Genomic DNA, 23,901 nt, shown 5'->3' with positions numbered 1-23,901 from the left:
GGCTGGGTACAACACCTATAAAGGGAGAAAGCTGTAAAGACCACTTGAGATTATTTCTTCTTTTTATTCAGTGGAGCATAATTATAAAATAACACCACAGTGGTTCTTGTTGCAACATCTCCTATGCTGAGGTCTCTTGGAGCTGAAATGTGATGTGAAACTCACCTGAATTTCTCCTAAATCCCAGCATTGCCTTCTAGGTTTGGGTAGGAATTGTTGCATCTTCCCTTTCAAGAAAGAAAGCAAGGAAAACCATAAAGGAATTGTTTCTTTCTGCCGTTATGCAGCATTAATTCTTATAGTAGAATGCTGAAAATGAGCACGCCATCCTGCAGAGGTGTCTCTTGAACCCTTAGAGGCTTTAAACTCTGAACTTTTTGATAAATTAGAATTCATTCTGTTTGCAATGAAAGTTGTCATAAAGATAAATTTCTCTGCTTCAGGGACTGAGAGATTTCCTCAACCAGGCTGGATAATTCTTCTCCCAAGTGACAGGGGACAGGACAAGAAGAAATGGCCTCAAGCTCCGCCAGGGGAGGTTTAGGCTGGACATTAGGAAAAAGTTTTTCACAGAAAGGGTCATTGGTCACTGGAACAGGCTGCCCAGAGAGGTGGTGGTGTCACCATCCCTGGAGGTGTTTAAGGGATGAGTGGACGAGTTGCTAAGGGGCATGGTTTAGTGTTTGATAGGAATGGTTGGACTCAATGATTTGGTGGGTCTCTTCCAACCTGGTTATTCTATGATTCTATTATTCTAGTAAGACCTAGAAATACCTTCTCTTGACTTTTTTTTTTTAATAAGAATATTAGTGTTTTTCCCCCCATGTGTGTTTAGATATACTTTCTGTGGAGAGTAGCAATGTGTTTATCATCAAAAATGAAAATACTGACCTAGAAAGGACTTGTTTGGGTTTTTTTTTAAAAAAAAAAAAGCATATGCATTGATATGCATATAAAGAAAACAAAAACCCTACAGCTGCTCCGCCTGCAGGGCTTTTCTGAATAGCAGAATGGATCAAAGGATGTTTTTATTTCTTTGTGAAGAGGAAAAATTCATCACTTTATAAATCACAGCAAAAACAAATCAAATCAATACCAGGAGCTTTTTAATAATAATGCATTTCTTATGACTATCCTCAATATAGATCTCAATATAGATCTAGCAGCGGGAGCTGCACGCAGCTAAAAAGAGTGAACTAAAACCTGTCTCTGACACTGGGTTTCATTTGACATTACTGAATTAACTGGACTACCAGCCTATAACATGGAATCTGAGGGCTAAATCTATACTTCATAGCTTGAGTTCATCTGAACTATTAAGTGGTATTATAAAATATTTTTTTCCTTTCTTCAGGATTCAAGAATGTGTTGGGTAGGTTTTTTGTCATCTGTTTATATACATTCATATATTTGTGTGCTGTGGCTGAGTCATTAATGTCTTTGTCCAGTTCGTAGCCGTGCATCCTGACTGCCTTCCATAGACCATCACAATTTGATCACCTTTTTTGGTTGATGAGTAAAGGAGAAGTACTTTCTCACCTTCTGTGGAATGTATTGGCTTCTGTCCTGATGAATATTACTGTAGGTTGCAGGCATTTATTTTAACGATGTTGAGAGACTTTCAAAGCCATTATATGATATTGTTACAAGGCAGTAAATGCATACTGTATATCAAGGGATGAAAGTTAGTGCTGAGATCACTGAATAACACTTGCTTTCTACAGAGCTTTAAAAATTACTGGCCAATGAATTTTTGATTAGAAGTAGATCATCTATTAACAAGTCAGTGCATGGCTAGGGAATAGATCCAAGTGCTTCCTAAATTGGAGAATTGTTGGCTGGGTACAACAGTGAGCAGCAAATAGGGTATAAAAAGCTATGAGTAGTAGCGAAAAGAATTAAGAAAAAGAGAAAGTTTTATATTACCTCAAAAATAACTGAGTCATGCAGTTGCTTGTTGTAGCCATGAAATTATCAGCAAGAGAAAAAACATATCACAAGATTTTATTGAGCCTTCTTTAGGTGCTAGGCCTCCAAGACTAAAACCATATATGCATATGGGTATTTCTTTGTTATTATTTTTCCATACTAATGTTTCGTGTCTAGACAAAGTGTGAGAAAGAAAGCTTTTTCTTATTTATTTTGTAGTAATTAATAATGTGAATTAATGTTGTGTTGCCACTACATTGACCTTTTCTTATATATTATTGACGTTGCGTTGTTCTGATATCCGAGGATACTGCCACAGTGATTTCACTTAAAGTGTTGATTTTTCTTTTCTTTTCTTTCAGGTTGACTTTGAACAACTCCAGGAAAACTTGTGTCAGATGGAAAGACGGTGTAAAGCATCATGGGATCACCTGAAGGCTATAGCAAAGCATGAAATGAAGCCAACCCTAAAGCAAAAAATGTCTGAGTTCCTTAAAGACTGTGCAGAAAGAATCATAATCCTGAAGATTGTTCATAGAAGAATAATTAACAGGTACAGAATTAGATTGGCGACAGCAATAATAACTAAATAATGAATTATTTGCTACAACTACAAATTACAAGATCATAAATATATTTCTAATACATTTTTAATCCGCATTCCAGCAAGTAATGTTACTAGGATGTATATGGTGCATACTTCGTAACAGATGCCATTTAAGAAAGGTCCCTACTCCAGAAAGTTTCTGTATTTCTGATTAAAATAAGTACTGATCCAGGCAATCATTTATTCCCCAGGTGCAATAACTGGGTCTTTGAACTCCTAGTCCCCAAAAGCTAGCAGCTTTATGGTTATGGTACTCTAATGACGAATATATCATATGCAGATGCAGAAATTGAAATGAGTCTGGTACAATGAGTTTTTCACATAAGCAGCCCCATTCTTACTTGCAGGATCTACAACTATGTGTTTTATGCCTACACAGTAGAGAACAGAAGATTCCTCTCCTTAGCACATGCTGTTGGATTTAGTTTCTTCCAGTGGTGTTAACAGTAACCGCAGCGCTCTGAGATGTATAAATTGTTCCACAATAAACCTAAGTGGTTTTTTTCAGATTCACAGTTGTAGCTGTACAAGTAATTTGACTTTGTAATTTATCTGTGTTCATGCTGTTTATAAGTGACATTTTGAGAGATTTTCTAAATTCCTATGGCCAAAATTAGCATCTGGATTCCAAATGATCCCAACTTTGTGGCCATACGCTTAGGAAGTTGATGCAGCTCTTCTTTTGTTTCAATGATGACTTATTTTTCATGCTGTAAGTAAGCAGAAATCCCAATTGCAGTAGTAGGACAGTGACTTCACCAGTTTCCTGTTGTACTTTGCATATGCATTGGACAAATAAGAAAAATATTAACCTTTCCTATTATACCCTGCAGCCACTGTCATAGACTTCTCAAAAACTGTATCCATGAACTTGTATCGTTCTAGGATTGGGAAGATTTTATCATTCGGGATGTAGATACCATTGAAAAGGAATTCCCATATAATTTTAAACATTCAGTGTGCTATTTTAAGTCATGCAATAGAGAAGCAATAGTAAAAGTTGCAAATAGTGTGAAAACTCTGAATTCCACAGAAGTAGTGAAGCTGTGAACTGAGAGTATCCCAAACTAAAGTATTTAGTAGATAATATAATTTTATGGTTGCTTTTTGTGAAACAGAAATTCTTTCCTTCTTGTGCTTGTTAGCATGTAAATCTGCATTCTTCTTGTCTAGACTTTCCCCAACATCCTAACAGCCTCTTTGAAGTCGCTTAATACAAATAAATAAGATTGAAACTTAATAAATATTTTTCTATAACTGAAATGAAATTGGTCATTCACATGCCAAATTAGTCGTATAAAGTAGATGGCGTTCCATAAACATCTTATCTCCTGCATCAGCCTGGGAAAGTGGACTGGGATGAAGTTATCATAGACTAGACTTTCATGGTTTTAATTATAAAACATGCCAGTGTTATGCAAAGCATCCATGAAAATTCTGTAGCACAGAAGAAATTATGGGAGCTAATAAAGTAATAAATGGATTCACTGAAATATGTTTTTTTTTTTCTAGAAACCATCAAGAAAGATTCTTTTCCTTTGCATTCATGAACTTATTGTTTTCCAGGTTTCACTCATTTTTGTTATTTATGGGACATCCTCCCTATGCGATACGTGAAGTCAACATCAATAAATTCTGTAAAATTATTAGCGAATTTGCTCTGGAATACCGCACCACAAGGGAACGAGTTTTGCAGCAAAAACAGAAACGAGCTAACCACAGGGAAAGAAACAAGACCAGAGGGAAAATGATAACAGATGTAAGTGGCAAAATGTATCTCCCACAGCACAGATATTTAAAACTTTCTTTCACTGAATGTTGTACATGAAGTGTTGTTATACTTTATTTTTATTCCTAAGAAGCTTTTATACTGCAGGTCATGAACTTTGTTCTCATAGAAGACAAAAGTTTCAAGTCCTTTATTATGTATATTTTTTTTGTTTCATGACAATTTATAGAATGAGAACAAACATAAACTCAGCATCCAAAAGGAGCATCTCTGTGTGTTTCTCATGGTTTAAGCCCCAGCCTGGCTAATTTCAGCAGCTAAAACCGACCAGTTGGCCTCCCCTTCCTCCCTACCTCCAGGGAAAGGGGAAAGGAAAATGAGAGGAAAAGACTTACAGGTTGAAAACTAGAACTATGCTTTAATGAAATAATAACAATAATAATAATAACAACAATAATAATATAAAATAATTATAAAGTAATAAAACATATACAAATGTATTTTGGGGGTGCTGATGGACAAGAAGCTTGATATGAGCGGGCAATGTGCACTGGCAGCCCAGAAGGCCAACCGTATCTTGAGCTGCATCAAAAGAAGCGCGGCCAATAGGTCAAGAGAGGTGTTTCTGTCCCTCTGTTCTGCTCTTGTGAGACCCCACCTGGAGTATTGTGTCCCGTTCTGCACTTCTCAATATAAGAAGGATATGGAACTGTTGGAATGTTCCAGAGGAGGGCTACAAAGACGATCCAAGGGCTGGAGCACCATCCATATGAGGACAGGCTGAAAGAGTTGGAGTTGTTCAGCCTGGAGAAGAGAAGGCTCTGAGGAGACCTTATAGTGACCTTCCAGTACCTGAAAGGAGCTACAGGAAAGCTGGGGAGGCACTTTCTACAAAGTCATGTAGAGATAGGACTAGGGGGAATTGCTATAAATTGGAGAGGGGAAGATTTAGACTAGGCATTAGGAGGAAATTCTTTATAATGAGGGTGGCGAGGCACTGGCACAGGTTGCCCAGGGAAGCTGTGGCTGCCCCATCCCTGCAAGTGTTCAAGGCCAGGTTGGATGGGGCCTTGGGCAGCCTCAGCTAGTGGGAGGTGTCCTTGTCCACGGCAGAGGGGTTGGATCTGGGTGATCTTTAAGGCCCCTTCCAACATAAATCATTCTATGATTCTGTGATGCTATTATTCTATATGAGATCATGCCCCATCCCACCCCTCGATGACTATACATCACCACAAATGCTGCAGAGCAGATATGAGGGAAAGCACCTGAGGCTAGGGGGCAGCTGGACTCGAACTGGATTCAGGAATGCACAGATCTAGGATCAGGGACAAACAGGCAGACAATGTCCTTACTGGATGTCAACCAGCGAAGAAGAGAGACCCTTGTGACCTCTCAGTTGTAGATGGAGTATGGTGTGTATGGGATGGAATACATGTTGGTCAGTTTAGGGTCACCTGTCCTGTCTGCCCCTCCTTGCAGGTGCCACCCTTTTTCACCCAAGGATGGCCTTGCCTTGATTAGTATAGGAATAAGTATAAGCAATGGCCTTTCTGCATATTAATGACCAATGCTAGCACTTCTAGAGAGAAACACTGTCTGAAAGGCATGCAGCTAACTTTCAGAAAGCAAAGTTACTTAGACAAGACTTAACTGAAGTCAGAAAGTCAGAAAACTGATTCTGCTTTAGCTCCAACCACAACAGTGTTGCACAGACAGTGCCTAAAATATCTAGAAGACCCCAGGAATTGTGTTTACCTAATCCACCAAGAATATAGAAAGAGAAAGAAAACTAGGAATTAGGCTCTTAACTTAGGACATTATTTAAATGATTAAATATTGTAGCCATTTAAGTGGCTATAGCTGAATTGAAATGCAAGTTTTCCCTCCATCTTTGAGTACTGTAAAATAGTCTTTAATTTTAGCATTTTATTTCTTTTTATGTGTGTGTATACATATATGCATCTGCATGCACAGTAATTTTCTTCTTAACTGAAAGCACAGAACAGCCAGTTTTATGGGAACAGACTATTTTGAGGAACTGAAAGAACAGGCAAATTTATGTTCGTAGTGGATGTTACCCTGCGAACTTTTTGACTGCATGATTACATACTGATAGAATAAATTAAAATAAGATTAGTTTTCTCAGAATAGTAAGCTTTAAAATCCCCTTGATTTTCTTTTTATCTTTCCTTTAAGTTGATGAAGTTTGATTCAATCCAAATAAAGTTTTAAGAAGTGCCAGTACTTAATAAAAATTTCCAGCTGTCTAGAAATCCAAGTCTGGAGTCTCGATTAGATGCAAGTGGTTCGTTCCTTATGTAGCTACGCCTGCCTTTGGCATGAAAAGCTGTAAGCTGATTATGGTTTTCTGACTTAGTCAAGACAGATCAAAATATATGTAAGCATTGAGACTGATATAAATTGATATTGTATTTAACTCATTGCCTCACAATCATTTGCAGATCTTTACTGGAAATATCCTCTTTAAGTTTGGAAATTTGCCCTGTCTCAAGAAAGTGTTAAACCTGTGTTATTATCTCCATGGACTTTCCTTTTGGTCTAGCCTCAGGTTAAGGAAGAGGCTTTGGTTTATGCAAACAGTATAATACAGTCATATGAATTTTCAGAACTACCACTGTGGAACTGAGATTACTTTCCTCAATTGCTTCTTGTTTTTTCTGCCTTATTTTAAAGGAGCTAAAAGATAGCATCAACCAAAGAGATTGGTAAAATAAAGTTTTCATTTGTTTAGATAGCTTCAGTACTTTTTACTGGTTTAAACAATACTGAGACGTGAAGGAGTTACTGTTTTCCTGCTATATGATGTAGTGTTTCTGTATTATCTGTCCAGAAGAACTGACTGTGCAGGACTCAGAAAGTTTCTCTACATCCTTTTCATGCAGGGAACGCAGGGGAAAAGAAAATCTGATCACTGGCAGCTGGGTTCAGGAAGTGGAAAGAAGGGACTTTCTCAGACAAAAAAGGCACAGGGTTGGTAGCTAGTCAGCGAGGAGCAGAGCCAGGGACAATGGACATCATCTGAAAATATAAGAAGGGAGGCAGAAAAATATGTTATTGGAAGGAGTTGTCTTGTTCAGCTCAAGTCACTGTTGAGATTTGACAAGAATTAAATGCCATCTAGCTCATGTTCCACCTAAAAATATCTTGTGAGTCCCAGAAAGTGAGCAATTTTTGCCTATCACTGATTCATAATTGGTCCTATTAGCTTAAAAACAAGAAGCCTGCTGGAGTAAAAAACCCCACATTCTTTAAAATTCCCCTTATGCAGATATACTTTAAGGGAGTTATTCATGTGGCCATGCAGTTATTTTAGGACTTACTAAATCTCTTTAACTGTAGCCCAGTAATATGGCCTTGTTCGTTTGATTTTGTTGTTCATTGGACTGCAGTACATGGTAAAAAAGAATTAAAGTTGCATCAGACTTTTAACTTTGTCACAGCTTTTTTTGACAACTTCAAAGACACATCTATCTCATAATACATTTCCAAGTCAGCAGGATGGAAAATATTTATGTGTGAAGAATGATAAAAAAAGTTTTATTGTAGTCTTGTGTTGGCTGTGCTTTGTATCTGGTCTTGATTTTCATTGTGGTTTATATTTGAAGGAATTGGAAAGGGAAGATATATCAGTAATGCATTGACAATACGCTCAACTAGTTACAAAACACTGATAAAAGAATGTCATGTGGAATTTTAATTTCTGCTCTTGGTCACCTAGAAAGATTGTGCAGTTATTTGATGTTTACCTCCCTGTCCTGTTGAAAGTTTCCTAAGGATCTTATTTTTATTACCTTACAATGCATTACTTTTGAACAGAAGAATAGGGATTTTAGCAAAAATGGGAAAGGAATAAGCCAAAACCATCCTAGTTCTTAATGAGAAAGCACATATCTCTTAAACCTTGGTCCCCCCCTGCAGTCTTGGAAGACAGATTTGTGCTGGCTCTTTGCATGGAGAGAATCTGCTGGCTCTTTGTGTGGAGAACTTGCATCAGCTTCAGCAACTGCTCACATGAAGTAGGGCTGAGAAACACAGAGGAGAATATTTCCAATCTTTGTTTCAGCCCTTTACAACAAAGTTCTTTATATTTTCTTTACTAGGTGAAATGGACTGGATACTGTCGGTTTAAATATTGGCAAATGTTGTCTGCAAGAGAGAAAGACAGAGGGGGGTTAAGGAAAAAAAAGAGAACATTGAGTTGCTACAGTTTCTCAGGGAAAATTGACTCGTCTCTGTAACCATATATCTGGCATTAGCTAATTATAGCACTCATTTCAGGCACATTAAAAATAACAAGCAAGCAAAATAGGGAAGAAGTGCAGTTATAGATACAAGTCTGAACTTTTTAATGATTTTTAATAATAGTAGGTAACATAAGCATATGTCTCCCAAATTTATGAAGCTCTGCTTTTTATGATACTTAAGAGTTTCAATTCCAAAATAGCTATGTAATAGAAATAATATTTTGAAATGCAAATTCACCACATAGAAATGCTAGCCTAAAGGAAAAATAGGAAGGAGAGAAAGGAGGGAGGGAGATAGATCTCAGATTGTCATGCAACATCCAGTATTGGGTGACAGAAGAATCAGGCAGTCTTCTCTTCTTAAAATTACCATCTTGTGACTGCAAGGGATATTCAGTATAGCAGTATTCTTTCTGTGCTTTTTGGTAATAGTAAATGTTAAACATTTCCTAATTTATTAATATTTCTCAGTATATTTATAATGATGAAATGAAGAAGAAAATAAAAGGCAGAATCTACGCTCCTGGGTGAGAGCAGATTCCCTTGTAAAACAACAGTTTGATTTATTTGACTCATGTTGTCAGTATCTGCGGTGGGGAAATGGCTTATCAGACATGGAAACATGATGGGGATGGTGAACTGTTCCTCCTGTGCACTGGAATAGTCTTGGATGTAGAAGGGCACCAATTTTAGGTATGGGGCCTCTCCCCTCAAAGCAGGAGGAAGGGAAGTGGTAATGGCTTAGGTACTGGAGATGAGCAAAGTCAAACATAGAGAAGTACATTGCCCCTAAAAGAAGTTCACAGCAAATGACTTTTAAGTAGATTGAATGGGCAGGAAGGTAAGCAGCTGGGACTGCTGGGCTGAGTCCAATGGCATGAGGTTTAACACGGCCAAGTGCCGGGTCCTGCACTTGGGGCACAACAACCCTATGCAGTGCTACAGACTAGGAGAAGGCTGTCTAGAAAGCTGCCTGGAGGAGAGGGACCTGGGGGTGTTGGTTGACAGCGACTGAACATGAGCCAGCAGTGTGCCCAGGTGGCCAAGAAGGCTCTGGCCTCTTCTCCCAAGTGACAGGGGACAGGACAAGAGGGAATGGCCTCAAGCTCCGCCAGGGGAGGTTCAGGCTGGACATTAGGAAAAAATTTTTCACAGAAAGGGTCATTGGGCACTGGAACAGGCTGCCCAGGGAGGTGGTTGAGTCCCCTTCCCTGGAGGTGTTTAAGGCACGGGTGGACGAGGTGCTAAGGGCCATGGTTTAGTGTTTGATAGGAATGGTTGGACTCGATGATCCGGTGGGTCTCTTCCAACCTGGTTATTCTATTATTCTATGACTTTCCCTGTAAAAATCTAGCTTGATCTGAAGTAATAATAAAATAACACATTCTTCTAGAGCACACTCTTTGCCATGTGTGTCCTCTGCTATTTCACCTTTCCCTGAGTGCCCTGTACATATTGTTTAGCTTAGTTTGCTCTCCTCTTGCTTTTTATTTATTAGATAGATACACATATGGATTAGAATACAGCTATGTTCTTGCTACCCATTCTTCTCTTTGCTGTTTCTTATTCATACTAAAAAGTAAACAATGGCCTTCTCCAGAACTGCTTTATGGTGTGACTCCCTGCTCTCGGCGGGCGCTGGGAGTGGGGGGGGAGTGGAAAAAACCAAAAGGATCTTTTTAATGTAAGGGGAATATACCTGCTGAAGTCCCTCTGCAAAATATCTGCCTGTGTTTCTGTCAGTGCCACTGTGTCTAAAGCAAAATAAGCGTCTCGCTCTTGGAATAAAACATACCCTTAAAAAGTAAAGTTAATGTGCTGCTCAGCACTCTCACAGCTAATCTTCTTAAGGAGATTGTGCTGAAACTAAGCTGAGGGCCAAAGTAAATCAGGCTTTCATTTTTGATGATGAATGTTTCTGGAACAGAATGTATCAATCCCAGACAGAATTCATAGCTGAGATGGAGATAAGGTCAAAAATATGTATTAGTAACACTGGGGAGGGGAATAGAATTGCTAGAATACTTCTTCTAAAAAAACAAAACAAACCCCACAAATTACAAAAAAAAAAAAAATCATTGAATTTCTGAGCTATGTTTGCACTCCATAAACAATCAAACTGAAAAATATGGTAACAAGGAGCCCAGATACTTGCAAAACTGTCTTGCTTTGGAAACCTTCCATGTGGGGCATGGTACAACCTGATGAAGAATTCCCCAGGCATTTGGGAACACAGCTCTAAGTAATTTCCTAGTTCCCTGCAAATCACGACATTTATGAATACTCTGTACGACATAATATTTTGATAAGCTCATCCCATTTAACGTACTGTAACTGTCAAGATAGTTTCACACACCTGCTGTCATAGAGAGTGAAAGCCCTGAATGACAAGGGTTAATTTCATCTCTCTAATTTCCAGGATCTGATATCGGGTAGCCACTGAAGAACTTTAAGCATTTGTTCAAAGACTACTCAGCTTTTGATTTGAGTGCTCTGTTAAACTGAAAGATGAAATGCCCCAGTTTAAAAAAGGAATTAAAACAAGCACTTAAGTGTAGAGAAAAGGAGTTGCCAAGAAGTTGAGTTCTGCACTGAACTAATGAGCAGCCAGGACCTCCCTGTGCTTACAGAGCTGGGAGGAGAAGGAGTCCTTCTAGTGCTCTCCGTTTCCGCAGGGCAAAGAGTGGGCAAGCAACTGCATGACTCACAGGAGAGAAATAGTTTCAGGTCATAATTTCTCTAAGAAAAATAAGAAAAATTTTATATATCCTACTGACAGTGACAGCCTATTCTACATACATTTAACTGAAAAAAAACCCCATGCAAGCTGAGTGACTAAGGAATTAATTCCTTATACATTTGTATTGTTATGTCCTTTCATAATTGCATAAACAGTACTATGGTTACTTCTTACTCTGTCGTGGTTTGACCACACTGTCTTTCCTAAATCTTACTGTTTGTCCTTCTCCACCCTGTCCCCTGTTTCCAGTGGCAGACCGATGAAGAAGAAGATACTGAGGTATGGTTCTCTGAAAAAGCATGTCATTCCCATGTCCCCCGTGTGCTGTGACATCTAATTTCTAACTCAGATAGGATGATTGCTCAACACCATCTGATCAACTGCAATTATGAACCATGACGTTTTTCTCATAGCTTTCTGGCTCAATCATACGAATGCATTTTTACAGACAGCTTTAACCATATGCATACTTGATCTGAGACCTTAATAATTTTCAGTATTCTCATTTCTTTTCCTTAATGTCTGTTTACTGAACGGCAAGGTGTCCCCACTACCCAAGCATCAGTGATATTAATGATATGGGGATCATCAGTTACCTTGGGCTAGGTATTACCATGATCATTTCATCCTCGTTATTAAGTTATGTAAGTCTAAATTGTATTACTTTATAAAGTGTTCAAAAGCATCAGATATAGGGATGCAAAGCAAATTGTATAGTTCTCCTTGCTGTGTGTATTGTGAATAAGATTCTTCAGTCACCATAGAGGTGAGCAATGGAGCAATTCATGTATTTATCATAAAGTGCACCTGGAGATGATGTTGAAAGTGAATAATGGGGGGAATAAATATTTCAAGAAGTATAATGTGCTAGTTATGTTCATAATAAAACAATGTATTGCATCTATTGTGCAATGCATTTTTTGTTTGGCATTAGAGATTTCTTCAGTGTGCTGACCATAAGCAATGTAGGTTAATGCTCACTGTTTTGTAATGGCAGCTACTTGCTCAAGAGGCTGGTGTTTGGTTATTAATCTATGGCAACATCTGAAAATTAAGGAAGTGAAATAAAACTTCTAGCTTGTAGAATTTCTTAGTGATTATTTGTGTTGTATAGCTTGGGGTGCAGAAAGAAGACTATGCAAATTAGCCTTTTTATGCCAACACTTAACTAACCTGTGTGAACAGTAACTAACAGTTATGTGAAAAATTTATCCCTTGTTTTATTCCTGAGATGGTATTAATCAGCTCTACAACTCAATGTATGTAAGAGACTATTCTTAATGCAAAAATGGTATGCAGTTTCTCAGAATTTTCTCCCTAATGCTTTTCTGTCTTTTAATTTCACATGTGATATTCTAGTACTTGCACACTTTCCACATGAAAATGTTGCAAGCTCATATTTTAACAAGAAAACAAACTTCTCACTATCAAAAATAAATCTCAGATTGGTATATTTAGCTCAGTGCCTTGTACGGATTATTGTTTTGCTACCTAATTTGCCATCCTACCCCAAAAAGTCGTTAGGTTAAAGTAGAATCATCCTGACTTTGATTTCCAGATTAAGTATTTTAAGTTTGCAGCCTTGACAGCCCCAGGGACTCAATCAAAGCTCTGAAAAAAGGGCCCAGTCTTCCAATTTACCATTCTCTGACAGAAAGGCTCTGAAGATTTGCATCCTTTTAACTGATGGCTCAATATCATCAAGTGAATGATTAATGTTTGTTGTTATGCAAAGAAATAAGAGAATACAGCACACCTTCTTTCATCTGTGATGAATTGGTAGGAGTAAGAAAGATTAAAAGGAAAAAGAATATATATTTCAGTTTCTGATGCTGGACTGATATGACTGAAAATACTGAAGGATATTATTATCTGTTGATGTCTGTTTGCTGTTGACAGAGCCTGTCTTTTCTGCAAGCAGGACTGTATTTTAAATGTGCTTTAGCTTTACTACAGATAAGAGCCGTGCAGAGAATACTGACATTACAGTCCTGTGTAGGCAGATGCTGGAAAGGGAGAGCAATGCAGCAGTGCAAGCTCTTCTCCTTAGAAAGTATCCATTTCCATTTCTAGACGGCTGTTTTCAGTAACTGGTGGAGCTGCTGCGTCCACGTGCTAGGCAAGCCCAGCTAATGTAGCCACTGTTGTTAATGTAGTCGTGGTGACAGGGAAATCACAGGGGGGGCAAGGAAGCAGAGGGCAGATTCTTATATCTCTTGTAAGGTTTTGTTTGTTCTTCTAACTGCTGACTGCAGTTTTTGTGTTTTGGCCATGAAATAATTTGGCTGGATGTTTTGGGACCAGGGATTTTTTCAGCGTTACTGGTAGAGTATTTTAAGGTTACTTGTAGGTATTTGGGTTTTAGAGCAGTTTGAGAGATTTCTGTGCAGCAATGCAGAGAGGCAAAAGAGAAAGTTCCCTTTCCCTTGACTGCTTTCCAAGTCTTGCTTTGTTATTGAAAGAAAAAGTAATTCCTTATTTGTGTCAGGTCTCATGCTCAGTGTCACACCTGACCCCAGACCGGGCATAGCCTGGGTTGAAGGTTTCAAAGCAAGCTTTGTACCTTATACTCTCAGAGAGGTCAAAATCATGGGACTTAAGCTAATGCATCTAATGAATCTGGAGGTCCTCTGATTTTTACTGCTGCTCCCTGCTGTTGCCCTCTTTCCAGTTTATTTCTGCTCAGGGTGCATGCTTTGGGAGAGAGGCAACTGTTGCCTGGCTCTTTTGGGAATATCTGCGCTCCAAACAAGCCCAACGGGACACTTCTCTCCTCGCAGTTCATGGTTAAGAGTCTGGCCTATCCTCTGTGTTGTTTTCTGTTAGAACAACAAATTTGTTTTCCTCCCACAGTCTGGCAAGTTCTCCAGCAGCTCTCCCCCCTGCCAGAGCCAGCCCCAGGGGCTGCAGTATGCTGAGGATGCTGCAGAGCATGAGAACATGAAGGCCGTGCTGAAGACCTCCTCAGTTGGTGGAGAAAGCACCACCACCCTCGGTGTCCGCACTCGAAGCAGGGCCAGCCGAGGTAAGTGCCAGCAGTTTCCTTTTGGCCACATTTCTTGTGGCATGGTAGCCACGTGATGGCCCAAATGTGGGTTGTGGTCCCTTTGCTTGTGGCAGAAAGGGTTGAAGGAGAAGGACAAGACCTCAGTAGTGTTTCCACAGTAGACGTGGTGATTTGGGGCACAGGAATACAGGAGAATTTGCCTGAAGTTTTAACACAGGGATCACAGCCCAAGTAGTGCCTGAGGGCAACAGGAGTCCAAGGCTGCAGAAATTCTCACCTCTTTCCCCACTCCTGTGAACAGGGCTGCCCACTAATACCTCAATTTTTATCCCTGTTCTCATCGTGAAGGCAAAATGAAGGATCCATGATGTGGTTTTCTTTGTATTTTCCACAGAAGCAAGTAGAAAGTAGCAGTTCAATTGAAGTGAAAGGGCTTTGCAGCGTTTTAGGAATGGCTAGGGAGAGGAAAAAAAATAAACATTCTAACCACCTCCCTAAACTGCAAAGCTAGTGGATTAAGTGGATCCTAGGAACATAAGAAGGGGTTGTAGGCAGCCCTGTATCTTCTTGCTGGCCTGAGAGATACCTCTTTCTCTGAGGTGCACAGCACTGCTGTTTCCAAATGCCAGCACAGGTGATTTCTGAAAGCTAACAGGGAGGAAATGAAAACCTGACCCAATCCACCAATTCCAGCACCTGATATTCTGACAGAAGAGCTCACTGGTACAACCATTTTTGGCAATGAGATAGCCTTCTTTTCTGTCCAAGACATGATTCACTGGTACACCTCTTCATTTAAGCAGCCACTAAACCACTTCCCTAAAACTAAGTTATTTTACAGACACAGGGTTCGTGAGTTTATTTTCTTTTGTCTTCTCCTCATCCCCTCCCATACACATGATACAGGGAAGATGGTTTTGGAGTAAAGGTGATGCATCAAAATTCAAGTCTTGTTTTCTGTTCTGATATTTCTTTTCTCTCACATCTGAATATCTTGCACTTTCTTGACTCTTTCTTAAGACCTCTAGCACATCTAGAGCATTCACCACTAAGTTTGTGTGTCTATAATTTATAATCCTGTATAATTTAGAGGTTTCACAGTCCCAGTTTAAGAAGCAAATCAACTAGCTAACATATAAAGATGAAATAATTCAAGCTCCACTGCAACAAGCTGAATAGCTGAAGTAATCTACTGAATGCTAGCAAGCAGCGTGTGCTGATAGTGAAAGTCAGGTCATGTTCACTTGAAGAACAGCAGAGACAGAGGATGGATGAGCCAGACAGAAGCTTGTCAAGAACACTATCACAATACAACTACTCTTGATGAGAACCAGGAGAGAAGCAGCAGACCAAAGTGCTAAACAAAGCTGTTGTTTATTGACATTGGGGATGCGATATGGAGTGGCGTCACCAGTGAATTTTATCTGCTCACAATTCTACCATATTCACTCTTTTGCAAAGCTCGCTGTTGGTGTTCTCACTGCATGCTAGCCTTCAAATAATTCAAAAACAAAACATACATGGAACAGTAGTCTGGAGTGGAGGAACCCAAAGATGTGTCTGACACAGCTCTGTGGAATAAGGAGTGCCAGAGCCTTGGGTTCAGAGACATGGCTCACTTGTTTGTTTGTGGTTTTAACCAAAAATGCTTATTTAGCTTTTCAGCTTGCCAGCGACTCTTGCATTTCTGCTCATAACAACGCATACACAGTTGTGCCAGGAAACACAGCTTTGTGACGAGAAGGTGAATACTTCGTTGTGAAGGGGACAACAAGACACATCAAACCACACTTTTTGCCCTTTTCCTGTCTATTTTGCACTAGGATGTGATACAGATGCTCGGAAATGGATTCTTTCTCTCTTTTGGTATAAAGGACCTGTCACACTGATTTACATCACATTCTAATGTGTACCATGCCTTCTAGTCTCTGTGTAATAGGAGCAGAGGGAAACACGGCCACACGACACCCCAGCAATCCTTGGCTTCTAGACAGTCTCTAGCAGACATTTGCCAGTTGTATGGTCAAGAGTAAGACTGAGGCTGAGGGGAATAAAAAGTTATAATTGCATTTGAGCTCTCTGTTCTCTGCTGATACAGCAAAGCATCTAGGGTATTATTTAGAAATACTCTCCATTAGGCATTTCTGCTTTGGCCAATTTGAAGTAGCAATGACTGAGCTGCCTGCTCTAATTTCCAAAAAAAAAAAAAAAAAAAACCAATTGCAAAACCAAATTGACACGAGACTGTATGTCTTTTTTTTCCCCTCAATTCATTTGCTGGACTTTTCCAGGGCGTATCGGTTCGTGGAATGCTGGCAATGACGATTCACCTAATGCAACAGATGATGCAGCAGATGAGATCATGGATCGCATTGTAAAGTCTGCCACCCAAGTGCCAAGCCAGCGAGCGGTGCCTAGAGAGAGAAAGCGATCACGAGCAAATAGGAAGTCATGTGAGTATATGGCTATTAAATTTCTCAGAGTAAGCAAATGTGCAAATATCAATGTATATCGGAGTAGGAACCAGGCCTTTAGCATGCAGACATGCATTGGTAGCTCATAGTAGCTTGAGTGTATACTTATGATTGGCATATATTCATCTTACTATTGTTTAAAAGCTGTCTGCAGATGGACAGTGGATGATTCGTTCTTCTACAGAAGTTGAAATGTCCTTAGAAGTAAGAGAAGAAGAATGTTTTATGGTGCTTTAGAGCTTCTCTGATGACAGTACATATTTATAACCAGAGAGATCAGATCAAGATCTCATATGGAGACTGTGAAGGTACTGTGAACTGGCATGAGGATTAATAGTTGTATCTGTAGCTGAATTTATTCATAAAGCAATACGTAGCTTGGTTTCACCTCTTAAAATCTTTTTCTCTTGTGCTGTGTACCATCCTTCCACAGCCCTGAATACAAAATGTCTTCTGCTGCTTGACTGCAAAGTGGTTATTGAGGAGCTTAACTTCCACTGGGAAGAAAAGACAGCACATTTCTAAGGTGGTCTTTGAATGGTAGTGTGGCCACAGGGCTGAGCTGTGGCACCTGAGTTTGAGCAATTTGATTTTGCACTTTAACAAACACAGTGTTTAAGAGGTGATGACCTTTCTAGTTCTTTTTTTTTTTTTTACCTTATGAGCAGAGACTACTGTGATTACTGTGAGAAGGATAAATAGCCAAAGAACATAATATTTTAGTCTTAATGTAATTCACTATATGTGGCTGTTTGACTACCTTTCCATCCATCTTTTTAGCATTTCTGGGAAGTTAGGACAAAGAGGAGACAACAACAGTGAGTGAAAAATCACAACGATTTTTGGGTTTTGTGGAATTGTTCTAATATAGTGGGTGATCAAAAGTGTTTGTTATAAACAGTGATTGCTATAAACTAGCATGTGCTGAAAGCATATTCACTTTCCCCAACATGCTAAGAAAGAGACTTCTGCATGTGGCAAGAGCAAAAGCAACATAGACACTCTGGTTAGATGAGCCAGACACTAAGCAAAGAAAAGAAGCTGACACTGGATTGTCTGTCTTACCTTATGTCATACACTGTGCCTTACCTCTCTGTGGTATCACCTTCTGCTGCAACCCATTTCCCCACATGGTCCTGGTGTTCTGCAAGTGCTGACTGCCCTAGTTGGCTTGTGCATATCAAATAAGCCTCCTGTATGCTTGTCTATTTCCATGGTTTATCCCATGATAAAATATTTCCTCTGTTAGCAACACTATCTTCATGCACACACACCAAAAAGTCTTATTTTTGCTTTTTACCAGGTATCTTTTTCCCAAGGAAGCACTTGCTGCAGAAAATAAAAGATAATAGGATGATAATAAAAATAATATATCTTTTTCCATGGAGTTGGCTTTTATATTCAGTAAAAACTTTAACAGGGATTAAGCACTCAGTAAATATTTAGGCTGGGACCGATTTCCATTGCAATTAGTCATTACAGAATCCTGCTCTTTGCTTGTTTGCTCTTCGAGATCTAGATGAGACTCTTAAGTTGATTAATAGACAGTTTCAAAACAAACATAAACTTCAGTAGTTTAGCAACCCTTTCAGCTGAAGTGCTGAAAGAAAGTATGAAAGCAGAATATCTTAACCGTTTCACTCTGGTAGATAGTCAATATACCTGGATGATGAACAGGTGAAGGGGTTTAGCTCAAAAGTACACTTGGCTGGACTGATAATATGGCACTTTGAGGAAACAAGCAGAGACCAGCCCCATCATTGCATGGTGTGAGTTAAATGAGCAGAAAAACTTCCAGGTAGAAATATAACACAGATGGTGTTATTAGAAACTAAATCTTAAGCATACTTTAATGACACCCTATTATCTGATGGGTTTGATTAACCATCTTTAATTTACAGGCTCCCATATATGTCCTCTGGCTTTTACTGTGAGCTTGGTATTCAATCTATTCATAGACATCAAAGCAAACTCAGTTGAAAAGAATGATTTTCACAGTGCATCATGTTGCATATCTTCATTGCTTTCAACACAGAACTGAGAGTCTTGTTAGGCTCACTTCATGTTCAGCAAAGTTTTTAGTGAACCTAGGCTGGAATTTGTGTTTTGAGCAAAATTAGAAGCCCAAAAGATTTATATGCAATTGCACTGTAAACATTTCCTGTGGTTCAGGTAGAAGGTTCTCATGAGCGAGGGATTTTCTTTTTCATAAAAAATACAGAAAAATATGAAGTAAAAAACAAGTGATAGTCAATTCATTTGCGACTAGGGGGAAAAGACAAGCAGGACTATAGGAATGTTAAGTTAATTTCAATAAGGAGTTGTAATGGGAAAATGAGACATTTTGACAAGTTCATTTGAACCATTTTACTTTTCATAATTGTTGAGCAGTTTGACTGTCTCATATGCAGAGAACTTAGATCTCAAGGACACAGAAGAGTTTACACTCTCAGAGCAATCAGCAGAACCATAAATTGGGAGGAGGAATAAGGCAGTGAGTCATCCAACAAAAGACAGATGGAAATGTCTGTATCTGTTGGGTGAAGATATGAAGGGTCACTGGTAAATCCAGATAAGACTGAAGCTGACTAAGACCTGGTAGGAAGGAATTTGTTAAGCGGGAGCTGAAATGGACTACAAAAAGCTAAGGAATACGCTAAGTGCATAACGACTTGAGTTCATGTGGTGATCAGCAGAGAGAGAATGTAATTCTATGCTAGACTCTTACACAGTGAAGGTTTTCAAAGATAAAATTTGACCAGTAGAAGTTCAGTAACTAGCTGAAAATCATTGCTTCGTGATGGGTTCTCAGTGACCTGCCTATCAGACTTACTAAACTGGTGTTGTGCATGAGAAAATAATGTTACGGTTGTATTTATTCATTAGTAGCCTCATCAGAAAGCTGCAGGATTAAATGAGCCACAGAAACTGAAATGCTCTGTCACCTCTCAAAGTGGTCATTCAAAGACACCTTAAAGGCAAGTTGCCATGGGAAATTTCTGCTGGTTTTTTTCACTCTGACATCCTTATTCTGTGTGTAAACAGCAGACTCCAGCCTCTGGAGAGAAAAGTTCATAATATTTTAAAGGTATAAAATAGAAATTAGGTAGAAAATTACAGCCTCCATTCTTGAAGACTGAGGGCAGATCTCTGTGAGAAAGCTTTTATAATGCTATAGGGAGCAAAGAAATAGAAAATAATATAATTAGGATTGTCTGTTTCTCCCATAATGTTAGGATGACCTTCACAAATAGTTCCATAACAAACAATGTGTGCAAAGGAAAATTGGGATAAGGAAGTTTTAAGAGTCACTCTATTTGATAGTCCAAATTCCAGTGAATTGAATCGCTGAAGTTAATTTTAGCAGCTTGCAGAACAGTATTACAGACATTGTGCCAGTGGATTGGAGAAATAAAAATAGAACTGTCTGTATGAGTAAAGAAAGAGAATTGTTTAACACCAATAAAGATTAATTAATAAAAAATTAATATAAGGTAGATAAGCTGAGTTTACTGTGTAGATTACAAGTGAGGGAAGAGAAGAAATTTACATAAAGAATAGGACTGCTTAGAAAATCCTGTAACTAAAGGAGAGTTTCATACCATGATGAACCAGGCTGTGCCAATTGTTTCAAACTGGGGGAGAAGTATAGATCTTATAGCCACAGCAGCTTTGAGGCAACAGAAGACGCTTCAAAACTAGTGGTATAATCCATAAAATAAAAACTGCTTAAGTAAATTTAATTAAAAGAACTTCTAAAAACTCCATGATACATAAATAGGAAGATAATATTGTTTTCCTTCTTGTCATGGCTATTTATGTAAAACATCCATCCTGCAACATAAAATCATTCTTTCAGGAGTAGACTTTTATGGAGATGCCATCTGTGTGTTGGTCCCATTGAACTGAATGGATCTGTCTCTGAAGTATGATATAGTTCCCATGAGTCGGCATCATGAAGATCATACTCCAGTTTAATAATCATAAATCAGCATACAGAAGGTATTTACACTAATTCTGACATACTCAGAACAATACTTGGAAATGTTGAGCCAGACAGGGTTGATTTCTGACCTCAGTGAACGACTGTGGCAGGGCTCTGAAAAAGGACCAAGAGAAAGTCCCATGGACTTTGCACAAAACCTAATTAAGCTGCAAGACAGCAAAACCAGACCAGCAGACTAGCAGTTACCTTAAGACAATTAGGCTAATACAGGAACCTGCAAGTATCTTCCTCTTCTTTATGAATTGCTAGTGTTAGCAACTTTCATGCTTGGAAAATGTGTCTCCTGGCTCTCTAAAGTCAAGGCAGTTGTCAAAGAGTGGGGATCCGAGGACAGTCTTGCTAACAAATAGTTTCAGATAACTATGCCAAGGAAATAGCCCTTTAAAGATGGCTTGACTATACAGCAATGTTTGCATCTGGATCTTCAGCTGCCCCTGCATGTTAAACCATATTGTAGTGCCTAGATGTGACTCATGTTTAATGGTGAGTAGCACAGGTTGTATTGGATTCATCTGAGGGACATTGTAGAGCAAGAGACTTTTTTTCCCTATGCTGTTTTATCTCAGTGTCTCTCTGTGGATGTGCTCTCATCTCTCTTAGATTCTGTTAAAATCTATTTTAGATTTGAGTTAGAAAATTTGTTTGGAGCAGATAATAATTGAATCAGATTTAATCCAATATTCAAATGAGATTACTTGATCAAATTATTTGATTACTTGATCAAATTATTTGTAGCATTTAAAAAAGAGAGAGGAGCAACATGATAATGCCTTGTTCTTTTATTAGGCTTTAGAATAATTTATTGGCTTAATAATATACCTTGTGACTGACCCCTGAGCTATGGAAACATTTTATAAGTATTTATTGATTTCTTTGCGTAATGGCTTCTGGGGAGTAAAAAATTCTTGCAGTCATTATGGAGAAACGGATCTGAGGCACAGAAGTAATCTGTCAGACTCATACTACTGAAACGTGGAGGAGATAGGAATTGAATCAAGATCATCTGAATCCCAGACAAATAAGCTCAGGGATAGGGGATTAAATTTAATGACAGAACATCCCAGGTCAGGTATTTCATACTAAATTCCATCTTCAGTAAAAGTGAAATAGGAGGTATCATGCTGTCATCAGGTGCCAGAACTTGGGAAAGAGCTCTGCCAAATGACTAGGCATGGAGACAAGCTTGAGACAAGTTTCAGTAACACGTGCAGTGCTCCTTTGGAATAAACATGTTTGTAAGCAAACAAAATAGTAGATGAGAGATTACTTGCATCCAAGGATGCATAATTTTTGTTTGGCATTCACAGGGTGCTTCAGTTAACTTCTTCTTCTTTTCTTTGTTTTTTCATTATTTTTCATTTTCATGTCTCTCCACTTACTTTTTCTGGCTATGAAAAGGTACAGAAGTGCCAAAATACCAGAAGGGAGACTGTTATCCTGGTATTTATAGCTTGACTAAAAGCAGGAGTTAATGGAAATTATGCTTTTTAAAAAAATAAAAACCTTACAAGAATAAAGTCTGTATAAAATGTTTTAGAGGCAAGCAACTTTACTTAGAATTTGCAACTAATTATTTAGGATTTGAGTATCTGGAACATATCAGGAGTTAGAGGAAGGGGCAGAATAATCTACTTAGTGATGCATATTTAGCAACAGTTTTTGCATGTAGAAAAAGTAAATGTTTCACAGATGGTATTCAGTATCAAAGTCTGTTTGTCCTCATACAAAGTACCAAGCCTTCAGAAGGTCAATATTCAGTTAATGAAAGTCTAATTATTGAATGAAAACAGAACATGAAATAAAGTACTTAAAATTCTGGCAGCTGAAAGGTTATCTCTATCAGATGCCAAGAGAGCTAGTGTCTTTTGTATGCCTGTTAAATGATATACACTTTCATTCTTTTGATGGCAACAGTTTTTGCAATAATGACAGAACTAAAGTCCATGATCTACAATAAGTAAAAATACAAACAGTAAACAAAGATATTAATAATAATTAATTTATAGTAAGTATAGCTGACCACAGTAAGCTGTAGAAATTGATGTACGTGACCAGGGTGAGGCCTTTATTGTCTCATATCTCATCTGTGCCTGAGGCCCGAATCAATATCTGTAGGGGAACAAACAGGAGAGTAGGATAAGTTGACCAACCTGTAGGTCTCATCATGGGTTTTAGGAGCTGTAAATTGGGGTATTTATTTGAAGCATGAGGCTCAATAGCTGATTCTATATTTTCAGGTCAGTTGTCATTGATGACATATATAATTGTGCTTGTTGATATTGATGCCATTTCTAAGTATGTATGCATTTATTTATGACTGCTCAAATATCTTCTCCTTTAAAATGTGTATTACAGTTATTTTTTGTAGCTTTCTTTCAAAATAACTGATCTTGACAGATGGGCAGGCATTCTGCTTTTTAACTCTTCAAATATATAGTACTTATGTATTTTGTTGGCAGTCTCCATGAGTTTCAAACTGATATCTTTCATATCTGAAGTTTTGTTCAGGAGTTCTTGCCTGGTCCTGAAAGTGAAATCCCGATAATCCTGTACATTTTGTAGCCTTCAAGACAAAAGGGGGTTTGAAAGTCTGGTTTAAAAATCTAGTAAAAATTTGCTCATGAAAGAGGCTTAAATTCATTTTCCAGTCAGTGTTTTAGAGGAATCTATGAGTTGTTTCTGCAATGGATTTTATTCCGATACAAATTATTTGTTTTGGGGCTCATATCTTCAGATTTTCTGCTTGAAACAGCTTTATCTTTTTAATATAAGGAAAATCCGATATAAAATTATCTACCCTACCCATGATTACGTAAACTCCTTAAAAAATATGACCAATTGTTGGGAAGTCATCCTTAAATATATAATTTTTACAAAAAAAATAGCTGTCTTTTATCCCCATTTATTTCAGTTTTCAGGGAGGAAGCTGATACTGAACACTACACCAACATTTACATGTTATATTACCCAAGTACAGAGGACATAATTTAGGTACAAGGGGAAAAACTGCTGCTGTAACGAGTTGTCCCTAATGACTCTAGAGTGGCTGTCACTTTATGTGATTAAATATCTACCCAGACACGCTGCTCGGCGGAGGAAGAAGTGGCCACTGCTCAGACTTTGCTCTTAGCAAAAAGTACA

The 23,901-nt window shown here is 38.5% G+C and overlaps 1 protein-coding gene across 11 annotated transcripts in view; it reads left to right on the top strand.

The window, feature by feature from the left end:
• Positions 1–23,901, top strand: part of FHOD3 (formin homology 2 domain containing 3) — a 388,584-nt gene that overhangs the window by 351,339 nt on the left and 13,344 nt on the right. For 6 of the 11 annotated variants that reach the window (XM_069853402.1, XM_069853398.1, XM_069853396.1 and 3 more), the window contains 5 exons: positions 2,292–2,482; positions 4,103–4,295; positions 11,523–11,552; positions 14,127–14,298; positions 16,572–16,733. In XM_069853402.1, the coding sequence (XP_069709503.1) occupies positions 2,292–2,482; positions 4,103–4,295; positions 11,523–11,552; positions 14,127–14,298; positions 16,572–16,733 (748 nt within the window). Of the gene's footprint in view, positions 1–2,291; positions 2,483–4,102; positions 4,296–11,522; positions 11,553–14,126; positions 14,299–16,571; positions 16,734–17,534; positions 17,573–23,901 lie in introns of all 11 variants that reach the window. The other 5 variants (XM_069853397.1, XM_069853407.1, XM_069853406.1 and 2 more) reach the window with 2 other exon arrangements.

The sequence above is a fragment of the Phaenicophaeus curvirostris genome, chromosome 3, assembly GCF_032191515.1.
Source record: "Phaenicophaeus curvirostris isolate KB17595 chromosome 3, BPBGC_Pcur_1.0, whole genome shotgun sequence".
In the NCBI taxonomy this organism is placed as follows: domain Eukaryota; kingdom Metazoa; phylum Chordata; class Aves; order Cuculiformes; family Cuculidae; genus Phaenicophaeus; species Phaenicophaeus curvirostris.
The sequence above is the reverse complement of the archived record's forward strand: the minus strand, read 5'-3'. Positions and strand labels throughout refer to the sequence as shown.